At 45.3% G+C, this 27,500-nt stretch overlaps 1 protein-coding gene across 1 annotated transcript in view; it reads right to left on the bottom strand.

The window, feature by feature from the left end:
* The window catches only part of doc2a (double C2-like domains, alpha), a gene marked incomplete at both ends in the record, with an annotated part of 42,906 nt that extends 35,155 nt beyond the window's left edge, over nt 1–7,751 (bottom strand). Inside the window, 3 exons of the mRNA XM_080009640.1 lie at nt 1,671–1,745; nt 4,596–4,675; nt 7,400–7,751. Of these exons, the coding sequence (XP_079865766.1) occupies nt 1,671–1,745; nt 4,596–4,675; nt 7,400–7,751 (507 nt within the window). The remainder of the gene's footprint in view (nt 1–1,670; nt 1,746–4,595; nt 4,676–7,399) is intronic.
* Between the last annotated feature and the right edge of the window lie 19,749 nt (nt 7,752–27,500).

Raw genomic sequence — 27,500 nt, 5'->3', positions numbered from 1 at the left:
CGGTCACGACAGAGGGTAGGTAGGTAATGAGGTAGGGAGGTACAGGTTGTAGGTAGGATGGTAGGTAGGTAGTAGTTAGGTTGGTAGGTAGGTACAGGTTGTATGTAGGATGGTAGGTAGGTAGTAGGTAGGATGGTAGGTAGGATGGTAGGTAGGATGGTAGGTAGGTAGTAGGTAGGATGGCAGGTAGGATGGTAGGTAAGGAGGTAGGTAGGTAGGTAGGTACAGGTTGTATGTAGGATGGTAGGTAGGTAGTAGGTAGGATGGTAGGTAGGATGGTAGGTAGGATGGTAGGTAGGTAGTAGGTAGGATGGCAGGTAGGATGGTAGGTAAGGAGGTAGGTAGGTAGGTAGGTACAGGTTGTAGGTAGTAGGGTAGGTAGGTACAGGTTGTAGGTAGGATGGTAGGTAGGTACAGGCTGTAGGTAGGATGGTAGGTAGGTACAGGCTGTAGGTAGGATGGTAGGTAGGTAAGGAGGTAGGTAGGTGCAGGTTGTAGGTAGGATGGTAGGTAGGTACTGTAGGTGGGTGCAGGTTGTAGGTAGGATGGTAGGTACAGGTTGTAGGTAGGATGGTAGGTAGGTACAGGCTGTAGGTAGGATGGTAGGTAGGTACAGGCTGTAGGTAGGATGGTAGGTAGGTAAGGAGGTAGGTAGGTGCAGGTTGTAGGTAGGATGGTAGGTAGGTACTGTAGGTAGGTGCAGGTTGTAGGTAGGATGGTAGGTACAGGTTGTAGGTAGGATGGTAGGTAGGTAAGGAGGTAGGTAGGTTCAGGTTGTAGGTAGGATGGTGGGTAGGTATGGAGGTAGGTAGGTAGGTAGGTACAGGTTGTAGGTAGTAGGGTAGGTAGGTACAGGTTGTAGGTAGGATGGTAGGTAGGTACAGGCTGTAGGTAGGTATAGGTTGTAGGTGGGATGGTAGGTAGGTACAGGCTGTAGGTAGGTACAGGTTGTAGGTAGGTACAGGTTGTAGGTAGGATGGTAGGTAAGTAAGTACAGGTTGTAGGTATGTACAGGTTGTAGGTAGGATGGTAGGTAGGTACAGGTTGTAGGTAGGATGGTAGGTAGGTACAGGTTGAAGGTAGGTACTGGTTGTAGGTAGGATGATAGGTAAGTAAGTACAGGTTGTAGGTAGGATGGTAGGTAGGTAGGTAGGTAGGTAGGTAGCTACAGGTTGTAGGTAGGTACAGATTGTAGGTAGGATGGTAGGTAGGTAAGTACAGGTTGTAGGTAGGTACAGGTTGTAGATGAGATGGTAGGTAGGTAAGGAGGTAGGTAGGTACAGGTTGTAGGTAGGATGGTAGGTAGGTAAGGAGGTAGGTAGGTACAGGTTATAGGTAGGATGGTAGGTAGATAGGTAAAGCTTGTAGGTAGGATGGTAGGTAGGTAAGGAGGTAGGTAGGTACAGGTTGTAGGTAGGATGGTAGGTAGATAGGTACAGCTTGTAGGTAGGATGGTAGGTAGGTAAGGAGGTAGGTAGGTACAGGTTGTAGGTAGGATGGTAGGTAGGTAGGTGCAAGTTGTAGGTAGGATGGTAGGTAGGTTGTAGGTAGGATGGTAGGTAGGTAGGTGCAAGTTGTAGGTAGGATGGTAGGTAGGTTGTAGGTAGGATGGTAGGTAGGTAGGTAGGTGCAGGTTGTAGGTAGGTATTACATGCGATCTAAGGTCTCACTTTGGAGGCTCCCGGCAGCAGATGCAGTTTGACGTAGGGATCTGCTAAGCCGTTGAAGTCCATGGGTTTGAGGCCCTGTGGAGAAACAGGACGAGGCAGGAGGCTTGAGGACCAGATTCGGAAACACCTGCAAACATACTTACTCACTTCCCCCTGAGTGAGCCCAAGAAAACGCTTGGAAATTCGTGGTTGTGGATGAATTTTTCTGCAACATCAAACTCAGCAACATTATTCACCTAAGTAGCAGTTAAAGGCCTAATCCAAACAGTCGTGCTCCAATTCCATTAAATTCGTGGGAGCAAAATAGATGGTTATAGATGTTAATCTCACCATTATCCAAATCGGTTTTTATTCCCTTCATCCAAAACCATCAGAGGCTGCTCATCTAAGATGTTTGAACGAGACCAACCCGATTAATATTGTAATGATATTTTTCGGTTTAACGGTTCCAGGCGTCAGAGAATTGCACTCGGTTATCTCAGTTATGGCCATTTACATGAAAACGGTGTCATCGCCTACAACGATTGCCAACCCTTAGTTTGAAATGGCTGTGATTGTTTAAGCGCTTAAAATCCTACCAGGTAAATCATTTCTCCCATTTCCACCGGATCCATCCCGTGTTCTCCTAGTTGCCAAGGCCAAACGAGAGGTATGTGCTGCAATTCTTTAGTTTACGAGCTCACTATGGCTCCTCAAAGCGCTTCACAAAGGGGGAAATCCTGGACAATAAGTAAATACGTTTTTCCTCATTGGTTGAAGTCCCACACACGTTATCAGCCAGGTTTTAAAGAGGGACAGCTAAAGTTACGGAGTTAAATTCAGGGGAAGAGAAGGATGAAGATCTTTTCGAGGTGGACAGGCTAAGGAACGGGCCTTGTGGTGCATTTCCGCAGGGTTAAGTGTTTAGTCGAGTTCCTCGGGGGAAATTTGGCGGAGCCCGGGGATGGAGTTTGACCGCCGACCTGTTAAAACATTTCCCCGATCATTTTCTGCAAAGGTTAAAACAAGACCCGATTTCAGCAAAAAACGCTTCTCATCGGGTGAAGACGGCGGTGCGACCTCAGCCGCGCCGAAATAATCAGGATAAATTGCCTCTTGAATATTCTACTTAACAGCCATGGCATTTACAGGCCCGCCTGTAAGACATTTGCCACAAAGGGCAACCTCTCTGCCACAGGTGCCTCAGCTGGCTTGTGTTTTTGTGTTTAAAGTGTGTTCACGTGCAGAGTGGAAATAACCAAGGGAGGGCAAATGTGCTGTCGTTGGAACTCCCACGTCTACAATTTGATCTCATACATGACAGAACTGGGCAGGGTATTATTGTTGTTCCAACATGCCTATTGAAAGCATATTTGGCTTGTGCATAATGTGTGTGTGTGTGTGTGTGTGTGTGTGTGTGTGTGTGTGTGTGTGTGTGTGTGTGTGTGTGTGCGGGCGTGCGCGTGTGCGTCTGTGTGTGTAGGTGTGCGTGTTTTTGGAAACCGTTACTAATTTCTCGCCGGTGCGTTCCTCACATGTGGGGATTATGTTAAGTGTTGCTGCGCTTTCGAGAGAAGCCGGAAATAACCATTCTGAAAGACATTAGGTCTCTTGATGTTCCTGCCAAGATGTAGGAAATGAAACAGCTAAGCTCAAGACAAATTAAATGGAAAACAAACACGCACACGCAGACACACATTTGGGTCTCTGACCTATGAAAATAATCTATACAGCCAGAGCATGAGGCAGGAATTGCACGCCGGAAGTTGTGTATTAACTGCATGCATTTTTTAAGTAATTTCCCCCTGGGATTATTAAAGTATTTCTGATTCTGATTCTGATTCTGATTCTGAGAGATGGCCTCAGCCAATCCGATTTTCCTTGTATGGTATGGTGGGGTTTCATTTTATTGAGCAGTTTTCCTTCATGAGCCAATCAGGGCCTACTTTGTGGATACGACTTAAGTATGTGAGATCGCATACAAGCGTGAAGGTCCAGCATTCTGCAATATTTGCTTATCTCAAAAAATGTTCACAAACGCAGGAAGCTTGTTCTATTTTCTATTTTAATGGCACTAAGACAATTTCAAGACATGGTAACGCTGTCTCTGGACGCAATTGGATAGACCTACAACCAATCAGAGCAACGAGAGAACGGGTCGGAAAATTACATTTTTACCAAATCCTATCCGAGGTACGGCAAACACGTCAACGGCTCTCCTCTGCATTGTCATCGTATCAAACCCGCCCCATTTTGGATAAACCGTTGTGATTGGGACAAAGGCTGCGTGAATGGGAGGGTGGCCAGACGTATTCTGCAGAGCAAAGTAAACATGAGCTGCAGATGTGTCTGGTTCCCAGGTCTACAGGCGTCTTAACGTTCCCCCGACAAAGCCCTGCTCTGACACAGCCGAATGCGTCAGAGCAAGGAATTCATTTCGGCTGACTAATACCCAGGATACATCAGACAATAGACTTGGGCTGGGATTTTTGACTCTCATTGATCTTAAGACAATCACAAGAAAGTCTTTTTGTCTTGAGGCTTGTTATGAGCGCACTCCTGTCACCGACAGTCGTTTGATTTGAGACAGAAACTCTTTTGATCTTTTCATCTCTTCTGTACATCCGGCTGGATTGATAGGATTGATATTATCCGGGCTCTTAAATCTCGGCCCCTGCATCGTGTGCCAGAATCCCAGGGTGTGTTATCTCCCGTGATCACTGCCGTTGCCCGTCTTTGTGAATCCTATAGCGCGCCGCGGAGATGGAGGGACGCCTCTGAAACGACGTCTTTTGAAAGTGCTCCGTTTCATCCCTGTCATAAAGGGCTAAATGGGACGGCGTGGCGAAATGCTTCTCTTCAATTACGAACGGGGCCCTTGACGAGATCGAATTTGACAGCGCCGCCGCACTGTCACTTGGACACCTCGCTAAAAAGCCCACTCACCTTGGCTCGGTGCACGGTGCAGCGCAGCTCGCTGACGCTCGGCTCGTATCGAAGCTCAAACTCCAGGGTCCCCAGGGCAGCTGGCGACACAAGCAGCGAGACGCTTAGGGAGCGGCAGACATTAGGCACAGATCAGGGGCAACCTGCTTCGGGGCGGGGTGGAACGGGATTTTGTTTTTCGCCTCGGTAGTCAAGGAGATGACGCCACTCAGAATAGATTGCGGTGTCAAAAATTAATTGAGCGAACGTGAGGCCAGAGTCAAACACGTGGAGGACTTGCAAATCCCGTCCCGTTTTTGCTCCCCGACCAACACTTGATAAATGCGTCTAGAAACAGCGGGTCAGGTGTCAACATGGCAAAACCTTTTAGCTAATGCCAAACATATTGATAAGAGCATAATTGCCTTGATGAAAACCCGAATACACACAAAGACGTGTACATACATACATACACTCAAACACATATCCACCACACAGCTTGATATTTTTTCCCATCGGTATCTGTATATAAATAAAGAACAGAACATTTTATGAAACACAAGTCATGGCACACAGAGCAGTTGAAATTTGCTAAGGCTTTCCTTGTTTTTTTTGTTTCTGTTTTTTATACATTTTTTTAACAAACAGGACCTGCTCTGATGAACCGAAAACGATTCATTAATGATGACGGGAATTTCATGAATTGGTAAACGCAGAAATAATGCGGTCGCGGGTGATAAGCGGGGTGAAATGCTCGTGGAATTCCCAATTTAACACTGGGCCTGAAAAGCAGGCGGAGCGTGTCAGAGGAAGACAACGGGATCTTAACGAGGTTCCAAACCAAGGCATCGGGTCCGAGCGAATGTCACCCACTGACTCCGCCCAGGACGAAGGAGGTGAAGATGGCAGATTAGAAAGACAGAGGGATCCAGATCCAGATGGAAGTAGAGGGGATCAAGAATAAGGTAGAGGGGATTCATATTAAAGTAGAGGGGATTCATATTAAGACAGAGGTGATCCAGATTAAGGTAGAGGGGATCAAGATAAAGGTAGAGGGGCTTCATATTAAGGTAGAGGTGATCCAGATTAAGATAGAGGGGATCAAGATGAAGGTAGAGGGGATTCATATTAAGGTAGAGGGGATCAAGATGAAGGTAGAGGGGATCAAGATGAAGGTAGAGGGATCAAGATGAAGGTAGAGGGGATCAAGATGAAGGTAGAGGGGCTTCATATTAAGGTAGAGGGGATCAAGATGAAGGTAGAGGGGATCAAGATGAAGGTAGAGGGGCTTCATATAAGGTAGAGGGGATCAAGATGAAGGTAGAGGGGATCAAGATGAAGGTAGAGGGGATCAAGATGAAGGTAGAGGGGCTTCATATAAAGGTAGAGGGGATCAAGATGAAGGTAGAGGGGCTTCATATAAGGTAGAGGGGATCAAGATGAAGGTAGAGGGGCTTCATATAAAGGTAGAGGGGATCAAGATGAAGGTAGAGGGGCTTCATATTAAGGTAGAGGGGATCAAGATGAAGGTAGAGGGGCTTCATATAAGGTAGAGGGGATCAAGATGAAGGTAGAGGGGCGTCATATTAAGGTAGAGGGGATTAAGATGAAGACAGACGTCATTCAGATTAAGGCACAGGGGATCCATTCAAGGAAGTAAGGCTGTTGTTTCTCAAACCTTGCACAGGAGTGATTGGAATTAGAGCCCAGATGCCAAACTCAAACAATACATAGTAGTGGTAGTATTATAGTTTTCAGAAGTAATTATCTGTTTTCCCCAACACAAAATTGAATGTGTGATCTTTAATGTTTCCTCTAAAGATAGTTGACCTACTTCATTCATTCTTTATATCCTTACAATTGGGTTTTTTTTCCTGATGGACTTAATCTATATTTATGATAGCCCCAAAACTGAGGTATTTAGTCAACTTAAGTCAATCAGACATTGTTATAAATAATGATGGGTTTTTGCCCTTGTATTTGTAGTCTTTAATGTAGCTTGTTCTGACTCCTATTGAAACTGTAACCTCAGGAGTCACACCTATGAGGATCCAATGCTCTTTAAAAAATCAGCTGAAATGTTAGAACAACAGGTTTCACAGAGAGACGGTTCGCTGTGAAAATGTGGCTCATTAAAGGGCCACGGGGAGATGCTACAAGTGTGCGGTATTTCTCATTATCTGAATCTTGCTGCCAGCGCTAGCACCTCATCAAATATAGAAGGATGCCACTCAATATATCTAGCAGATATGTACGGTGTGCATAAGGCGAGCACACAGTCACAAGTTAAAGCAAATTGTTGTGCCCATAAGATACAACCGTCCTTTTAGTTTGTTGTACTCAGATACCTTCCAAATAAACTCAAAAATAATGAGTGGAGCTTTGCTGGCAGCGCCTACTAAATAAAAACAAACTCCAGCCGCTCTAGGCTCGGATCATCTTCTAATGAGACTCACAGCTTTGTCTTTTCCTGTAATCCGATGAATTTTGCTGTTTACCTTTCCACAATATTTCGTGGTATTATTTCGATATTGTTGTACACACTGTTCTTTTTTTTTTTTACACCAATTTATGTATTTAGAGCTATCATTTACAAGTAAATAAATACAATGAAATTACTGTTTTAATTCTTATTGCTGCTGTTATTAGATTGCTTGTGTGAGACTCACCTATAGACCCAAGAATGTCTCATTAAAACATATAGAATGTTGATGCATCATTGATATTGTTTTCATCAACGCACACACATACACACACACACATACACACAAACATACACGACCACACAAAGACACAAAGACACACATGCCAACAGCCAGGCTCACTGCAGTCGTCACTGTCGGAGCTGTTGACATCCACGGAGGTCTCCGTGCTGCTTGTCAGGGACAAGCCTCCGCCCCCTCTGGCAAAGGCCCCGCCCATCTCGCCCGCGGCGCCGCCGGCATGCAGCAGCAGCGGCGACAGGAGATTCCCCGTCGACGCCCCCTGGACCCCGGGGCTGACCGCAAGAGGGGGGCCGGCGGCCGGGTGAGGGGTGAGGGGGGTGGGGGAGGTGGGGGAGATGCGGGGGAAGTAGGCGGAGATCTGACGGATGGGTCTGATGGGTCCGGGGCAGACGTCGATGGCCATGTGCTCCTGGATAGAAATGCAGAGCTTCTTCCCTCGGCGTACCGTCATAGAGTCTGCGAGATGGAGAGAGGGAGAGGGAGAGAGAGAGAGAGAGAGAAATTGTCTGAGTACAGAGCTGCTGCAGCACAATGAACAGACTGAATACATTCTAGACTGTAATATAAACTGCCACTTGTCAGACAGACGAGTGAGAAAAAAAAAAACAAGGTGGTTTGTGTTTGAAAAGGTCCGTAATTATGTTTGGCAGGGATCTGCTCCAGTCTAAGACCAAAGAGGACACACACCCTCATCGACGTGATCGCCCCATTTGCCCGGATCAGTGTTGCAGGGATCTATTTCAGGACTTGGAACGTCCCTTGTCCGTGTTGTCCGTACTGTAGTTGTGGCAGGACCAGCAACTTCCTATCTGTTGATTTAAGTGTTTTGAAGTTATTCTTTGTCTTGCTTCTCTTTCCTTTTTTGCGCTCTTGTATTTTCCATCCATGGTTTTGATCTAGTCTATTCGGCATTCTAGGCAAAATGTTTTTTTTTTTTTTTCATTTCGAGGAACAACAAAAAATGGCCAATTAACAGTCTTAAAGGGGCAGTGTGTAGACATGGAATTGGCAGAAAGGGAATATAATATTCATTCAGTGTGTTTCAATCACTGTATAATTCAGTGGAAATTAGAATCGTTGCGTTTTCGTTACCTCAGAACGAGCCGTTTTTATCGACATAGGGAGCGGGGTACGCTTCACGTTGGGCGCCATGTTGCACCGCCATGTGTCTACACCAGCCCGCCACGGACGAGCCAAACACTGGCTCTTCCTCTTCCTCTAACCTCCGTAACATTACCGGAGCGGTCCATCCGGTCTTTGACTCTGCAGACGGATAATAAAATACGTATCCTGCTAATGCTATCTCGCTATCAGACTAAACTAAGCCTGGAATCTACCAGTTTCTAGCATTACTTCTCTAACGTTATCTTGTAGCCACCGTAGCTTCTCCTACGTCGTTGGAGAGGGAGGAGTGCGGGGAGGAGAGGAGGGATGGGGGTGTTCAGTTAGTTGCAATCTGCAGCCTCACCACTAGATGCCACTAAATTCTACACACTGCACCTTTAACTGTGGGTCACATTGGCTCCCAGCAGAACCAAGCTTTTATTTTTCTATCGATCCATTTATTTATTTGATAAATCCGGCAAACTGGCCAGTCTGTGGGATACTTTTCGCCCCGGGGCCCCCTGTGCATTAAAGCAGCCCTGCCTGCTGAGGATTGCGTCCCTACGGGCAAGACAGCTTACATTTACATTTACATTACATTACATTTAGTCATTTAGCAGACGCTTTTATCCAAAGCGACTTACAATTATTCAAACACCGACGGACGCAGCCATCAGGAGCAATTAGGGGTTAAGTGTCTTGCTCAAGGACACTACAGCATGCTAGCAGGAGGAGCCTGGGATCGAACCAGCAACCTTTAGATCACTAGACCACCAGCTCTACGGCCTGAGCTACCATCCCCATTTAGCTTAAAGTAGTGTGTGTGGTGTGTTTGTGTGCGTGTGTGTGTGTGTGTGTGTGTGTGTGTGTGTGTGTGTGTGCGGGCGCGTGTGTGTGTGTACACATCCACATGACCAACGAAGCCTCCTAAGATGCTCCCTTCGGGCTTATAAAGTTTCTACCAAGCAACCGATTAAGCCGATCAAGCTCCAGCCGATCAGGGTGATCCTAAGGGGCTGTGGAAGTTCACCCAGTCCCTGCACATGGCCCAGGGAAGAGCATGGGCCCTTTTCACAGCGGACTTTTTGTGCTTGAAACCCAGATGAAGTAAACAGCTTTCATTGTGGGTCCGTGTCATCGAGGTGTCGCGGCATGGACAACTTCCCGTACTGTCAATGAAACAATTAAAGTAATGCCATTGTCTTCTGCGGAATGTCTGCCGTGGAAAAGGGTCCATTCCTCGGGGCCAGTTCAAGAAAGGTCCTGGTACTCGATGCTCAATACTTTACATCACAGCTACTGACGGGGAAACACCTGAACTGGATCGACCCGCTGGCACACTTTGTAAACCCTGTCAGCTCTCTGCAGAGAGAGGGAGAGAGGAGGAGAGAGAGAGAGAGAGAGAGAGAGAGAGAGAGAGAGAGACGCTGGGCTGGTCAGGAGGCTGCTGCTTACAGCCTATTCCCAGTGTATTTAAACTGCTGTAATGGTTCAGGCTTCACTGGAGCCAGCACAGACGCCAAGAGGCTGATAGGGGATCAGGGATTTGGGGATTGTGTGTTCCCAGGACCCGAGATGACAGATTGCCTTCCTCCCACCTCTTTGGGTTTTTAATAAAAAAAATACCTTGTTTTATTTGAACTGGTAAAATGTGGCTCTGGGTGAGCTTATGTCTTGAGCTGTTTGTACCTCCTTCAGACACCGTGCAGCAAGGTGTGATTATCTGCCTTTGTAGTGGAAAAGACTATGAGGATTTCACACGGATCCAGGATAAGTTGGTCACGAAAACTTCTGTCACAAACCGTCACGCTTTCACGCTTTCCCCTCTCCAGTAACACATCACTCCAGTGTCAACACTAGACTTTTTTTGTCGGGCCAATGAGCAGAAATATCCCGGTTCATCGGACTAATGGTGACTAATTATTTTCAGTGCATGAGAGAAATATGAAGTGTACATAATGATATATTTGACTGTAAACAAAATTTAAAAAACATTGCCTTGCAATCTTATACATGGAAATGGTTACATAAAAAAAATGGCACCAGTGCTCTGCGTGTGTATCTAAACCATTTAAAAAAAAAAAAAAAAGCTGCATCTCTCAAAGTGGCATGCATAGATTTATAGAGACAGCAACACATATGCAATTTAGGCAGCAGTCCAGGGTCGTTGAAGTTATATTTCAAGTTGTACTGATCTGACTGGCTATGGCACATATTACCTGTCATGCCGCTTCTTATTTATTTTTTATTTTTTTACAGACTTACTTGCTTTTTTGACCACTTACTGTAACACTCATCTCACTCCGTCTGAACTGTCTGAATGTGACAACTCCATTTAGTGACAGTCCAGACTGAAGACGTTGTTTGACAGGCACTTTGACCTTTTTTCCCCAGTATTTACTATATAGTGCTGGAAGAAGTGCTGCTTTACTTCCTCCTTTGGGTATCAGCTCTGCAGTGACTTTGATCCAATTTTGCAATAAAAAACGCTGCTATGCTGTCACACACAATACTGCCACTTGGCCCGGAAATCCAAGACCTCCACAGGGCTTTTGAGAGCGTTTATCGGGGTGTATGATCTTTCTGTGGCAAAAGTCCAACATGGTTTACATTTTTTAGGCTTCTCTAATTTTTTTACAGGCACAAAGCCAGTAATTGCCAGCCACCACTATGTTATACTGTATTCATTTGCGTGAAAAAAGATTGATCTCTCCCTCTGTCGGAGTCAGATTCTATTTTAACAAGAGACATAACTTTTCAAAATTATTTGACAGTAAAAACGTCATTGTTAGGACCACCCATGGGTGCACTGCAAAAAAAAAAACCAAAAAAAACTGCCCACTCCATTGACAAAGCGTTAGTGGGGGGGTCTAAGGGTCCAACCCCAGAAAAAAAATTGAGTTTCAGAAACCTTTATTCTTGGATTCTGCTCAGTTTTTATGCAAGTAAATCACAAAATTACAAGCCAATAAAATACATTTTAGAACACATCTGGCTTTGAAGTAATCCTCTCACCTGAGCCCCTGAGTAAAGCACATGTATTACAGTGCAGAGCCAGATGTGATAGCTGCTGCTATCAATTCAAAGACCCACCCGCTCAAACCATCCATCAAATGCTGTTTCTGCTACTGGTGGAGCTGCGACCAACAGCACCAAACAAATAATTAGCCAATTTGAAGCATTTTGCAACATCTGCCAGGAGATACCAGTCGATTTTCCTTTTTTCTTTTTGGTCTGTATTTTAATATTGTAGCTGTGTGTGTGTGTGTGTGTGTGTGTGTGTGTGTGTATGCGTGTGTGCATGCGTGCGTGCATGCGTGCGTGCGTGCGTGACTATGGGGGGGAACAGGGCGCCGCCAGGGGTCCAGTTCATTGGTGGGTTGTGTTGTGTTATTTGCACAAGTTCATCTTCGTGGGGGAGGGGAACTGGCCGAGGTGTTGAGAGGGCGGTTCTGGGTTGTTCTTTGCAGGGGTTGTTGGTACGCGGAGGTAGAAGAGTGAGGGATGCGAAGGCGAGCACATGTTGCACAAGTTCTAGTGTGAAGAAACGGCGTGATAAAGGGAAAAGTTCTGTGAAAGGGACACCGCCATCCCTGGTCGTCGTTTTCTGTCTGGACACCTCAGCCCCCGCGGTGGCTGTGAGCCACTCGACGGGGAATAGAACTGGGCTTCGGCTACCAACGGGACTACCGCCTCGGTCTCCTCCGTTAACGCCGGCAAATGTCACAATATTTTGTGTTGTATCGGCCCAATTGTCGAGCAGCCCACCAGGAACAGGCCCGCGACTCCCCCATGGCCAGCCCGCCGCTTGTGAGTACCCCCCACGGCCAAAGCTGTAGACAATATTTGAAAAGGCGGAAATTACATTGCATGAACAACGACAGTATTAAATAACTCGAAACTGGAGACGTATTACAAAGAGTATTAAAATCAAAAAACGTGAGCTGTCATTATGGTCAGTGGTAATGCAAAATGTGTGGCTGGGGAGTAAAATGGCCAAAGCTTTAATTGGTATTAAACTACCTTGCCCCAGGGCTGGTTGCCCATGCAGTGTCACCCGTTATCAAGTCACTGTTGAGGGATGGGAAATCCACGGTTGAATCAATATACGTTCAAAGTTGGTTAACTAACAAATAATTACCTGCTGTGACAGACAAACCCCAGGAGTATCCAGACTTCGGCTCAGGCATTGGCTTGTGCGCTTTTCCCACAACTGTGTCACGTACACATTGTGTCTCTCCCACTCACACAGGGAAATATTGACACACCTGCCTCCTCTTTATCTTACAGACACACAATCCCCCTGAATTGTTGTCTGCGCTGACCTGTTGGTGATGAAAGGACAGCGTCAAGGACGGAGACTCTTCCTTGACACTAATGAGGCCCTTTTAATGTGTCTCTGAAATGGAGACGCAGGAGGAAAGAGGGATGAACAGACGCCCGGGGCTTTCATGTCTCTGCCAGCGCTGGTAACGCCTCTGATCAAAGTTATTTCAGGTAAGGGTACCTTTGTCTGTAGCACATTAAAGCTGAACAAGGTAGCTCGGCGTGTTATTAATCTCTCAGGCTGTGAGACATAACTATTGTGTCTAATTTACTATTCCTATGAAAATCTGCCAAATTAGTGAGTCACCTAATGGTTGAATAGAGAATACAGCACCAAATACAACCTCTTAATATTTAGAGATGGGGGATAAAAAGTATCTGGATTTTCTGTTTTGGCCATGTTATCATCGCCGGCATGACTGCCAAATCAGAGACACTGCACCAAGACCCTTGGCTGCCCCTCACCCACACCACTCAATACTGTGCGACCCAGGTATCCAGTATATAATCAGAGAGAGCAGGGGTCTCAAACTGACGGCTCCCAGAACATACAGTGTATCATTCCCCCTGTATATCTATATATACTGTGTATATATATGTATATATATATATATCTATTGACAATATAAACCCCTTTGGATGTATCATCTAATTGTCAAGAGGGTCTCAGAAAAAGTGAAAATACAAAGCAAGCAAACGCAAGAAAGGCTGAACATAATTACATTCTCCTTGCATACACTGACAGTCCCGGCAAATGGGAGAATAATTAAAGGATTCTAATCAGTATGGATATCCTTCAATAATGCATAACAAAGAAATTAACGATCGATCGGAACTAACCTTAACAGCAATTGCCCTTAAAAACTAATTGCAACCAATGGAAATGTCATGTTGTGTTTAAAGAGTACCAGTTTAAGGAAAGGTTTGCCTCGTAGCACAACCTCAGTGAACCCTGCACTGTTGAGAAAGTTACTGCTTGGTGTAAATGTTTAGGCCTTAAAGTGGGGATGGTAGAGCTGGTGGTCTAGTGATCTAAAGGTTGCTGGTTCGATCCCAGGCTCCTCCTGCTAGCATGCTGTAGTGTCCTTGAGCAAGACACTTAACCCCTAATTGCTCCTGATGGCTGCGTCCGTCGGTGTTTGAACAATTGTAAGTCGCTTTGGATAAAAGCGTCTGCTAAATGTAATGTAAATGTAATGTAAAGCCTGTTAAATCTCCTTTTGGTAGGGGTTAGAAAAATAGTGAACCTCTATTTTAACACAATTTTCAAGTGGAGAGCCATTTTCATGGTTCCATTATTAGTTAATTAGTTTTGTTTCATAATAAGTTTCATTATTACTGTGTTCCTTGGTTTCCCTGTTTAGTTATAGTTCTGTCCCAACTTAGGTTCGGTCACAGCTTGGGTTGCCATGGGTTATTCTGTCACTTATCCTGTTTAGTTCTCCTCCCCTTTCAGAGTCTTCCCTAGAGTTCTGCCCCTCCAAATCGGCTTCCCCCGAGTCAGCACTGTGACACTATATGTCTTTGACATCCGGACTCTGGTTCCACCTCCTGGATTCTGGATTTACCCTTCGCCTGCCCCTTTCGTATTGTTAGCTGCATGGACTGATCTCCTGGTTTTGATCCCTGCCTGTGTTTTGGCAATAACCATTTGCACCTACTCCTCGGCCCCCTGTGTGTCCCACATTTGGGTTCTCCATACAGCACTCTTGACCATGTCGTTACAACCATCATTGCATGTAAATTCAAAAGGACAGGAATATAGCTTAAGACTGCTGCTGAAGAGCAAGAAATAAGATTTATTGTTATTTAGTGGTCTTTGGTCCTTAAGTAGCCAGTTTTGTACATGGATTTGGCTATGAGTCTGGTAGTTATAGATAACCGTGTCATTAGCGTATAAAAGTACATTGCAGTTAGAGAAATGTGCATTTATCGTATGGTCAGTAATTAAAAATGAATATGAAAAGGGTCCCAGAGTTGACCCTTGGGGTACACCCTCTCCTGTATTAACAAATCAGACCAAATACATTTTATGGAGATACATTGTTTCCTGTTGTGCTTTCATTATCGACATAAATACGCCTTCTGTCGAATAAATATATGTTTTAAATTTTGCCAGGCAAAGAAACGGTAAATACCGGAGCCAAACATCAGGGAAGTGATGTTACCTGTAGTGCCGTAAAGCCTAACAGACTTTTCCCGCGGTTTCATACCAATGCCAAAGTTACATAGTGCAAGAACAGTGCTTGGGAGGGTGTATAATAGCATTAATTAGCAGTTAACTATGCACTTATTAACGGTTCACTATGCTTTTATTGTGTGGTAACTATGCTTCTTGCAGCTACCAGATCAAAAGTGGGAACAGTGGTTAATAAACAATAAAGGTTAATAAATCCTTTATTATGCCCTTATTCACAGTGAACTATCTTTTCCCCAGCGCTGCCATCTGGAATGAACCTTGTTGTCAAGGTTGATAAAATCTGAATTAAAATATCATATAAATACAATATTTTAGTGGTGAAGCATAAAAACACACTTTAAGACAGCTTTTTTTTTTTGTTTGTTTTCTTCACATGAATGGCAGCCACATGCGGCCACAAAAAGAATGTTTGATAAAACATCTCAACGTCTCAAACAGGCCTTTGAAAAAAAAGTAGAATTATTAGTACTGTACAGTTACAGTATCTTTTAACATTAAGGTGAATTGTGCTCCTGTACTGTATTTACTCTGTAAACTTTCACTGATTACACCTTGTCAGTACACTTAAATCTATTTCGGAAAAAAAATTTGAGGTAAGAAAGAAGCAGTCCAGTTGCTGAATCTTCAGTCATATTAGATCTGCAAGGCCTCATTTAAAATTTAGTTCCCACTTTGGGTGCCGTGCTCCGGGCTTGTGAGACAAATGCACACCGCACCGCGACGCACCGGGACCCTCGTATGCAGGGATTCTTTGTTCCCTGTAAACGTCGGAAAATAATATAAAATAAAATATATTATGCTTGTTTGTCTAAATTTGGCCCAGTCGCCCTTAATTTGAACACTTTCCCAAGGGGCGTGTTTCATGGAAACCTCATCAAATTCAGTGTCGAGAACATCCCAAGCATCCTGAACTAATTCATTCATCCTGAATACATTTTGGTGGCGATCGGGAATTTTTTATCTTCCAATTCCAATAAATGATAGTGTGATCTATAATAGCAATCCAATAAAATAGAGATTAGGCACTCTGCCTCGTTACTCCCCTTCCTTAACCTGTAGGTCAAATTCATTTTTCTCAATTTGCAAGCCAAAAGATTGGGAGAGAACATTGTTGTCATTTAGCTTAATGTGTTCCCAAGCGGATCCAAGAACAGTTGGAATAAAATCCACTTTTGAGTCTAGATGCATCATTATATATTTTTTCATCTCCTGGATGCTCTCCCATAAAGTCTGTGAGGATATTCGGTCCTTGGGGTCTTAATTTATACTTGTCGGTCAGTTCCAATAAATTTCTGTCCAGTAGCTGCACTTTTACGAAAATAAAATATTGAGTTGCAGATGTGAAAAGTCAATGTAGCATATAAAGTTTGATCGGTTTTAAGGCTCCCCCTCAGCCATAATAATCAACATATGAACCACTTTGGACTCAATTCAGCTGAAATAAACACACAAACAACAGTAAACAGTATATACTGTATACTGTATATAACTTACTGCCTGCATGGTCAGCTTTAATCCGGCAGTTTGCAGATGGGACAACACCACCTGTCCAGCAGAATTGAGTCCAAAGTGGTTCATCCTTTCACGGCTGGAGCCTGATTTTGAACACATGGTTGTTAACTTTTCATTTTCACCCAAGTCAGACTCAGTTTAGCTACAATGGTCTGATGCTGGTAGCGCAAACAGGTGGTCCAGTATGTGTGTGTGTGTGTGTTGTGTGTGTGTGTGCGTGCGTGCGTGCGTGCGTGCGTGCGTGCGTCTCAAGCAAGGCCCGAGTCATTTTTCCTTTTCCAAGTCAAGTCAAGTCGAGGCCTTAGTTAAGGCAAGTCTAGTCGACCCCCCCCACCCCCAAGATGCTGCAGTCTTACTTACCAAAGTATGACAATGCATTGGATTTGTATTATAATTATTGATATTCAGTTAAATAAATGTAATCAAGCAAACAAAACAAAAAACCTTATAAAAGCTTTTTTATTTGTAAATTTCTTCTCAATCAAAAACATATTCCCTCCCCATCACTTTTACAGTGAAATACTGATAGCCAGACTACCACATCACACTTTGTTACATTCCGCCCTCTGTCCGTCCGTCTGCCTGTTTGCAGAATATCTCAGAAAGTTATGAAAAGGTTTGAGCAAATTTGATTTCATTCAGTCATGAAAATGATTTAATGACATTTTTGAATCTGAAACTGATGAGTCTTGGCACAGTCGCAGCCGCCGTGATGATCTGATCTGATCACACTGTGTGTGTAAACAGCGCGATGGTAACGAGGGCCTCTCGCTGAAAAAAACCTCAGGTAGCGAGGAGCTTGACTGACAGGTAGTCATCCAAACATGACAATGCCATTATTAGTGTGCTCTCATACCGGGTAAAGTTAATATTAACATTGACAACATTGAGTATTTTAATATTTTATATTGAATTGAGGACTGTGTGATATGACTTTATACACCAATCAGCCACAACATTTAAACCACTGACAGGTAATGTGAATAACATTGATCATCTTGTCCCAACGGCACCTGTCAAGGGGTGGGATATATTTGGTAGCAAGTGAACAGTCAGTTCTTGAAGTTGATGTGTTGGAAGCAGGAAAAATGGGCAAGTGTAAGGATCTGAGCGACTTTGACAAAGACCAAATTGTGATGGCTAGACGACTGGGTCAGAGCATCTCCAAAACAGCGGGTCTTGTGAGGTGTTTCCAGTATGCATTGGTTAGTACCTACCAAAAGTGGTCCAAGGAAGGACAACCGGTGAACCGGCGACAGGATCATGGGCTTATTGTACGCATGGGGAGGGAAAGCTGGCCTGTCTCGTGTGATCCCACACTAGAGCTACTGTAGCACAAATTGGTGACAAAGTAGATGCTGCTATGACAGAAAGGTGTCAGAACACACAGTGCATCACAGCTTGCTGTGTATGGAGCTGTGTAGCCGCAGACGGGTCAGAGTGTCCATGCTGACCCCTGTCCACCGGTGAAAGCACCTACAATGGGCACGCGAGCGTTAAGACTGGACAATGGAGCAATGGAAGAAGGTGGCCTGGTCTGAGGAATCACATTTTCTTCTACGTCGTGCGGAGGTGCGGGATTAGGGTCCGATCTGATGGAGCATCTGTGGGATGTGCTGGAACAAGCCTGATCCATGGGGGACCCACCTCAAAACTTCCAGGACTTAAAGGATCTGCTGCTAACGTCTTGGTGCCAGATACCACAGGACACCTTCAGAGGTCTTTTGGAGTCCATGCCTCTACGGGTCAGAGCTGTTATTTTGCGGCATGAGTGGGAGCTACACAATATTAGTGGTTATAAGTTGTGGTTTTAATGTTGTGGCTGATCGGTGTTACATAAGATGGTAGAAGCATTTGTATCCATCATTTGGAGTCAGTGCGCTTTACGTTATCTGCTCGTGGGAGCGAATGTAAACAACCATGTAGCAGCGTGGGGCGTCGTGGACAAATCACGGCGCACTGAGCTTTACACGGAAGAGAAAAAAACCCACCGTCCCTTGTTTACAACTTACAACTTTCTAAACACTTGTGTTTGATAAAGAAATCTCAAATTACACGATGGCCCCCATTCAAGGATGACAACAACATTTGGCCATCTGCTACCGAGCCGCGACAACATAAGGTGAGAGGGACTACCGAGCCCCAACAAAAGCACCTGTTTGGTTTGCCGATGGCGTTTTAACTCAAACATGTCATTCGAGTCATCTTGTCTCAATTCGAGTCAGGAGCCTTTAACTTCCAAGTCCATGTCGAGTCTCGAGCCATTTATTTTCTGTCAAGTCAAGTTGCGGGTCATCAAAAGAGTGACTCGAGTCCAAATCACAACGACTCAAATCCACATCTCTGCCGTGGAGACTTGCAGATGTCAACTGGCGTGTGTGCAAAATGTGACTGCCAATGTATTGAAACCTGTCTGCTGTCCCAGGAAAGGCAAAAAGGAAGGATCGTCGCGAAATAAGCTCAGAACCATACAAACTAGAACCAGTCTTTGGAACCAAAGGAAGCTACTAGACGATTGGATAGTGGAAGGACATCTTTATCGCCCTTCCACCTCTCACTCGACAGCACTCCTTGAAAAAACCTTTAATAAACCCAGATTTCCGGCCAACGCTACGGACAACATTTCGGCGGAAGCTCGTGCACACTTTTTTTCAACACGGAAGTAAAGGTCGGTAAAGAAGGTAAAAGTTATTCCGTCCACACGCCCTGTATTTCGGTTTCACAGAGCGAGAGAGACGGAAAGGGAAGTTTTAAAACAAAGAGCGAGAAAGGACCCGACATCGGAGCCGATGGCTGAGTTAGGAAGTGAGCCAAGTAATTTGATCAGATTGATGGCCGAGCTCATCCACCGCAACAAATTCACAGCGCTCTACAAACGTAGCGAGAGGCGTGGGCAGGCTGAAATTCAACACCGCAGCAGCTCATTCCGCTAACAAGTTTCCTGGTCTCTGCTTTGAGTGGAAATAATTAGTTAAAAAACAAACAAAACAAAACAAAAAAAAAACCTGGCACGCTGGCGATCCCTCGTGTTGTGAGAAGCAACTGTCGTCTGTTTGTTTAACTGCAATTTCCAGACGGATCCAAACAATGTGAGGGTGCGAATTTTGAACTCCGTCCATCGGTCCAAACCGGTTCCTTATTGTGCTCAATGTGCCTTTCATCGCTGTTTGTTGTGCAGTATTCCCCTTTAACGTCCTGGCTTCGAGAACACCTTTCATGCCATGGCCACGCTACGCCACTTTCAAAGTCGTTCTGTTCACACTGCACAACCTTTTGTCTTGTGGTCAGGAATCTTGCAGTCTTGAGGTTTGCACACTACATGACTGACCAGCGACAGGGGGTCACACATGACAAGATCTTTCACCTGGAGGAATCCCCGACGAGTCTGTCGGGACTCCAAACTACGTTTTGTCACTAAAACACACATGAGAAGTGACATCGGAAATGACGTGGCACCATGCGCCGGACAAAAAAAACAATAAAGGCAGAATTTAAATTAGAATTATATTAAAAACCTCGAGAACAAAAGTAAAATAGGCCCCCTATTTTACTTTTGATACTTCCGGTGATATATCAAGCAGGTTTAATAGTACACCTGCTTGATATCTAGCCAGCGTCTGCGAGCCATCGCGGAGCGCTCGGCGAGCAGTCAGTTCACGCCACGCGCTCGTCGCTCGCGGGAGCGTGCTATGATTTCCCTCCGATCTGGTGCTTTGCTCGGCAATCTCCAAAAACCCGTCGGCAAACGGCAAATCAGCCCAGAATCACGTAGTCCAAACTCTGCATGAGTTGTTCTCTGGGAGAAGCAGAACTCGCCGTGTCTGCTTCTGGAGTTAACTCTCTTACTGATATTTCTACAAGATGAACTATATTATTTCCTGTGTGGCAGTATTAACTCCTGCTTTCCTAGTCTGGGCTGTTAACAGGAACAGGGGTTCCCAAACTTTTCTATGGCAAAGCCCCCTTGGCAGACCCAAGCTCTGACTGAGAACCCCACCCATACACATACAGACCCACAAACAGACCCATACAAAGCCCAAATAAAACCATGAGCAGGCCCTGTCTATTGGTGCGGTCACACCGCCGCCGACAGGGCCGCTGCAAAGCGACAGGCTGCAAAGCGACAGGCTGCAAAGCGACAGGCTGCAAAGCAACAGACTGCAAAGCGACAGGCTGCAAAGCATGTCAAACGGAGCTGGGCTTCATCCAGCTGCCGGGGGCGGAGTGACGACGAGCGACGAGCTGACAGCTTCACGGCGACAAGGAGAGTTGAGCAGGTTTCAACTCTATGCAAATGAGCAGCGCCGAGCGCCGGGCGACAACCAATAGGAGTGAAGGTACCCTGCCAATGGCGCTGATCCTTGGAAATGGACACTCAGACCACTGCGTGTTGTTCACGGTTAGGCAGGTTTTTTTTATGAAAAGCATCCCTTAAACTATCGATAAAATTAGGAACACGTCATTTATGATGTTCCAATAAGGAAAATTCTTTTTTTTCAGGGAGGGATGGTGAGATTATTTATGTATTTTTTTCGAGGGGTAATTTATTTTGCAAAGTACACAGCTCCACCATTTTCATAAAAAATAAAGTACACACGGCACCATCTATCTGTCTTTGTTTAGCACGCCCACAACAGCCAGTCAATTTTGTGCCGACACACCCACAAACCCCAGGCGCACAGGGCATAAGTGCTGAGGAATGGGCTTTAATGTGGGTCCGTGATGCTCTTTGACACTGTAACTGTGATGGTGGGTATTTGACCTAACATTATCTTATTTTCTTCTGTGCCCATTTGAATACACTCATGTTGCTTTTCTCAATTTCTTATATCATTCTCTGAGATGTGTCTTGCTAAATTTAGCAACTCAGGCATGGCTGTCACGGCCATAAACCAAGCATGTGGTCCAAAAACCACCTTGGCAGAACATTAGAGCTGATTTGAGGAGGATGGAGAGTGAGATGCTCGAATTCTGTTCCAAAATGAAGCCATTTGGCCGCGGGAAATGCACTTCCCATTGGACGATTAAGCCAATTTGGTGACTATGGCAAGTAGAATGAGGATTAATCGCATAGCCTTCATATCCAATTGTAGTTTCCCGCTAGGTGTCAGTTTTTCACAACACGTTTCGACATTTTGTCTTGCCAGTTGAACAAAGCCTTTGCGATACAACGGATTCGAAACTTATTATTAATTTTCTTTGAGCCACAGGTCTAAACCCATTGTACTTATTTCATAAGTAACCTTCTCCATTTCACGTATAAACAGTCTGACTTTTTAACTAGTTATGTCGTATATCCATATATATACTCAGTTTAGAAGTTCACTCGTCACATGCATACATTATATCCACACATGGAACAACTTATTGCCATTCACAAAGTGTTAACTAGTTCAGTTGAGAAATATTATGTAACGTAACTCGTTCACACACAACGTAATTACAATTTCACAGGAAGACATTAAAAAGTGAAGTCAATTCACCGCTGACTTCGAAAAAGCAATTAATACATTGATGGCATCGGTCTAGACTACTGCACCTCTCTATACACCTCTAATGCCGAAATAAATCTCCCCCTCATCTCCAGCTGCCACGATGCTCTCGACCGGCACTGAGGCCGCATTGCTTCCGCGTTATCTTCACCACACCGGGCTGCCACGCAGCACCAGGATTGATTTTACAGAAAGGTTCTCGGTTCCCGAGCTGCAACCCTGATCCTGTTAACCCCTTCTGAGCCAGCAAGCAGACGAAGGACGTCGAAGGAAGCAACCGAGTCCGCCCCACGCTTCGGTCCGTCCGGTGACAACACAACAGCCAGCCATAGAACGTCTACGGACCATAACAACTTAGAGGTAGTTTTGACCATTTTAATGCTGAAAATGGCTGTTTCTCTTCGACCAATGATGCTTATATTGTCAGTTAATTTTAGTCCATTTTGTCAGGGGATTATTTATTTATTTACCATTTTATTTTGTTGAGTTTTTGGCTCCTTTTGCACTTTCTGCTTGTTTTGTGTTTTTAACTCGCACGCAAGCATTGTGGATTACTGCCCCATCCATTTTGTGAAGTGAATTAGAATCGTTAATGTTTGCGTCGTGTGTTGGCAACTAATTATTTGAAGTTAATTGTTTTCTTTATTGCCATTTATCCTGTTTAATCCTTTCTTATTTTCTGAATGTTTCGAATATAGTTACAATCTGGCTATCTTACGTACAGCACGCCTTCTTATGTGTAAAGCACTCTGAAACCTGTTTGTGAAAGGAAAATTCATTATCATGCGTGTGCTCATATGTTATGCATCTTCGTTTGTCAGTGCGTGTGCGTGTTTGCATTTGTCCGGAAAATTGAATTTTCAGACTAGATTTGACAAAACGTCTTATTTAGATGGATGTTTTTCTGCAGTGTGGTAGGAGTAGTAAATGACATTGACACGTTGCGATTCACACAGCTTTGTGTTATCACCTTGTCTCTTATCGGTGGAGTGTTTTGACAGTCTCATCAGAGTCCAGAGCAACAATATAAACTACTTTAGGGGAGATATTACAATATGACCAGCCCACACAGACAAAAGTCCTAAGAAAAAAAAAATCCCTCCAAAAAGCTTGGCTCTTTTCGGAGATTCTGCTTTTAACAATGTCCTCAGTGAAAAGGGTGAAAGGGTTGCTCAGTGAAATCCTCACAACAAATCATTCAATTCTGTCAAAATTGTTTATTTCGGAAGAATGCAAATTCACATTCAATATGAATGGTTCCAAAATGCCTTCTCCCTTCATTCACATCGATTCGATCCTCAGTTATTAATGTCTGTTCAGGAGCAGAAGATTAGCTGCGGGGCTTGACGCGCAGGCGACCCCGGGATCTCTTGCAAGAACCGGTTTGGGAGTCATGGCCTCACAGCACGCGCGTCGACTCGCGACACGGGGCTCTCGGCTCTTCTCGTCGGAGATGTGAGTCTCGGTTCAGCCTGTGCGCCTGGCCGCAGTTACGGCGTTGAGAACGAACTTCTCTTTTGCTGGAGCGACTGGCGAGCCTAACCTTTTAAGTTCGGACCTTTTTCTCCAGTTCGGACCTTTTACCTAAGTTCCGGACGCGCACCCGCCACCGCACCGCGCGTCAACAACGAACAGGCCAACCCTGGTCTCGGTCTGGATGCAGGCGTGATGTTCCACAGTACGGAACTGAGACAAGCGTTGCCTTTCGCCAGCGTGCACCCGGGTGCCGGTGTGTTTTAATGCCTGAGAATAAAGGTTCTTAAAAAAAAAAAAAATTGCCGTCATGAATTCCGCCACCAGCGTGTCTATTGGAATGGAACTCGGGCGGTTTGCATCTTACAGGTATCATCTGTCGGTAGATACTACAGGGATCAAACTGAAGCGCGAAAGCGAGGAGGAAGCCGACAGCAATTAGTTGTCCCTCGTTATCCAGTCCAGTAAACCGCGATGACTGAAACGACAAACCGTCGGCAAACTTTGGCAACATGCTGACGGCCGATTGGGGTCACTTCCGTGCGCTGACGCAGATAATCAGATGCTGTTTTTCATGTTCCCTACTCGAGCCACCTAAACGAATGCCGCGGGAGCGACGGCGGACTCCCAGATGCGGCAGGCGCGGCGTTTGATGGCGACCCTCGGGGTGATCTCCTGTTCCGCCGGCGGTAGATCACTTCAGCGAAACCGCACGGGCGTCGCGGGAGGGGAAGCGGTTTTGCCGAAGTGGTAAGCACGATTTATCGCGGGAAGAGCTCCCGCCACATGAAAGAGGGAGCCTGAGCACCGGCTGGGACTGAGATCCAAGCCAGTGGAGAGGGAGGGAGGGAGAGAGAGGGAGAGAGAGAGAGAGAGAGAGAGGGAGGGAGAGGGGGAGAGATTAACAGGGGGACTCGCAGGGCGAGGGAGTTTATAAGCTCAGAAGGCAGCAAAACAGCAGGCTGATATGTAAATTCAATCCCCCCGACTCTGCCGCTCCTTTCGTCCACTTCTGTCGTTTCCTATCGTACCTGCCAGTCACTGTCGTGCTTTATTTGAAATGTCTCTCTCTCTCTCTAACCCTCCCTCTCTCGCTCTCTATCACTCCCCCCCCTCTCTCTCTCACCCTCCCTTGCTCTCTCTATCCCTCTCTCTCTCTCTCTCCCTCTCTCTATCCCTCCCTCTCTCTCTCTCTCTCTCTCTCTATCCCTCCCTCTCTCTCTCTCCCTCTCTCTATCCCTCCCTCTCTCTCTCTCTCTCTCTCTATCCCTCCCTCTCTCCTTCTCTCTCTCTCTCTCTCCCTCTCTCTCTCCCTCTCTCCCTCTCTCTCGGTCTATCCCTCCCTCTTTCTCTCTCTCTCTCTCTCCCTCTCTCCCTCTCTCTATCCCCCCCTCCCTCTCCCCCTCTCGCTCTCTCTCTCTCTCTCGCTCTCTCTCTCAGATTCTAATTCTCATGTGCTTTAGCTGCATTACAAGCTGGCTTACCACAGAACCTTCAAATTAAAATAATGACTCATTTAACCGACGCAATCTTGAAAAAAACATAAATGTAAATTTGTTGCAGTTAATTGATGTATTGTGATCTTTATGCCGTTGCGCGGAGAATAATACGGAATATCAACACATACATACTGTGTTTCTCTTGGACGTGACTCCTGAAATCGGCTCCAGCTTCAAGTCTTCATTCACCAGTTGGAGAAACAGCCTTTCGACCTACTTTCAGTGAAAGACGACTGGCTTTTATATTGTTTTTTACCAGATTTAGTTCTCAGATTGTATTTATTATTTTCATTATTTCTCTCTCTCTCTCTCTCTGGGTCAGATGCATTCCTTGTCGCTGCTTTTTCCCAGATGAAAGACTTTAATTCTCTGTCTCTGTCAGTGTGTGTGTGTGTGTGGGGGGGGGGGGGGGGGTGTTATGTATGTGTAGCTGTGAACAACTGTTAATTTCAGTGTGTGTGTGTATGTATGTCTGAGTATGTTTGTATCTGTGTGCACCCTCACCATATGAGTGTGAGTTTTCAGGCCTGTGTGTGTGTGTGTGTGTGCGCGCGTGCGTGTGCGTTTGTGTTTTACAGGTACGGGTACACGTTTTCACACGTGTGTATTTGCATATAAATGTCAGTTTTCAAGTCTGTGTGTGTGTGTGTGTGTGTGTGTGTGGATGTACATGTATACACATTCAAACGAGAAAAAAAAACCTCCTCCCCACACACACACGCAGACACACACACACACACACACACACCCGACAGGTACAAAGAATATACACACAAATGCACACAATGAGAAATTCATAAAGACTCTAAAACGCACACACACACACACACACACACACACACACACACACACACACACACACACACACACACACACACACCTTAGTATCTTGTGCTGCATGGACTCCTCACAGACACAATGTGCATGAACACACACAACCATAAGGAGAGAGAGAGAGAGACATGTAGAATGAGAGAGAGAGACATGTAGAAGGAGAGAGAGAGACGTGTAGAAGGAGAGAGCGAGATAGTTAATGTTTCTGCCTGATTAGTTCAAGGTCTGTTTTGTAATTGGGTTTTTTGTTGTCGGGAATTGGTTTGTTATCTGTATTTCTTTATTATCCATATATTGATTGTCTAAGTGTTGATTCGTTGTGTTCCGTGTCCATTGTCATTATGCTGATTATAAAGATGCAATGCTGTGTCAAAACTAATCTCGTCAGTGGAACAGAGAACTCATTGAACAGAACTGAATCGAACAGAATTGAGAACGAGAGAAAGAGACACTCCCTCTCTCTCTCTCTCTCTCTCTCTCTCTCTCTCTGCACAGAGAGGAGAGAGAGAGAGAGAGAGAGAGCGAGAGAGTCCCGCCCACTACCACTATACCACTATACCACTATACCACTACCACTTTACTACTATAACCACCTATACTATTTTGGGGAGGTGCTGCACTATACGTTGGAACACTGCCGCAGGGTTTGGCGTCCATTCAGCTCTAACCCTAACCCATTCAATTCAAACCGATCCGGACTGACCCCTCACTGAATGGAGCTCGCTTTGTGCACGGGGGCCATTATTGCTTGGGGGGGATCCGTCCATGAATAGAAAAGATTTCCTCAGGGGTCCAAACCATAGAAAAAAACAGCCCCAGACCATAACAAACCTTGCAGATTGGCAGCGTCTCGACACGGGACGGATCGTTTTTCTCCGAAAAGTGAACCGAAGCTTTTCGGCAGGTTGAATTCGGCGCCGTCCTTTCTCCGCGGTCTTTTTCAGATCCCCGTTTACGGCACAAATTTAACCAAAACAAGGCGGGGCCTCCCGCAGAGCTCTCCGTCAAAAGGTAGAACAGGTGCTCAGTGCCGTCAACGCCATTAATGGGATTAAAATGACTGAAAATAACACATTTTAAGACCCCCTTTTGAAATGAATGGCGTGAATTAACATATCAACTTTGACTGATAGAAATAATAATCCGGTGACCGTAAACACCAGCGGTTTAGAACCGGGGTAAATAGAAATCTGGCCCAGATCCGTATTTGCCGTTTTTTTGTTTTTATTTCCTCCGCGTTTCTCTGCCGCTCTACAAGTCAAGGCGTTCGATTGCGGCGTGACTACTTACTCATTCATGATATCCCTGTGTGAGTTCTTTAATGTGTTATCTCTCTCTTACGACCCGCTGCACGCTCCAGCTGCTCCTTTGATTTCTCAGCGATGCAGCAGGGAGGATCCGCAGGTATCCGGAGTACACCCACCTCTTTCCCCATTACCGCGTAGCCTAATAGCCATTAGGGTGCAGAGCAGTTTTCCCAGCATCCGGATAATTCATATAGGGAGCTGTATGATGATGTAAACTTTACATCACCATACAGCTCCCTATATGAATTATGCAATGATGCAAGGTCTAATAGCATACTTTACATTGTAAAGTATGCTATTAGACCTTGCATCGTGAGAATTTCTAGGCCATATTTAATGGGTGATAACCACCAATTAAAGCTCGTTCTCTCTCAGCTATCCAAGCCCCTTTCGGAGCGCCGATCCACCTCCGTGTCACTGCAGCCCTGTTTTATCTCTGCCACTGCAACCAAC

The sequence above is a fragment of the Zeus faber genome (assembly GCF_960531495.2).
Source record: "Zeus faber genome assembly, chromosome: 11".
In the NCBI taxonomy this organism is placed as follows: Eukaryota; Metazoa; Chordata; class Actinopteri; order Zeiformes; family Zeidae; genus Zeus; species Zeus faber.
Note: the sequence above shows the minus strand (reverse complement) of the source record. Positions and strands in the feature narration are given on the sequence as shown.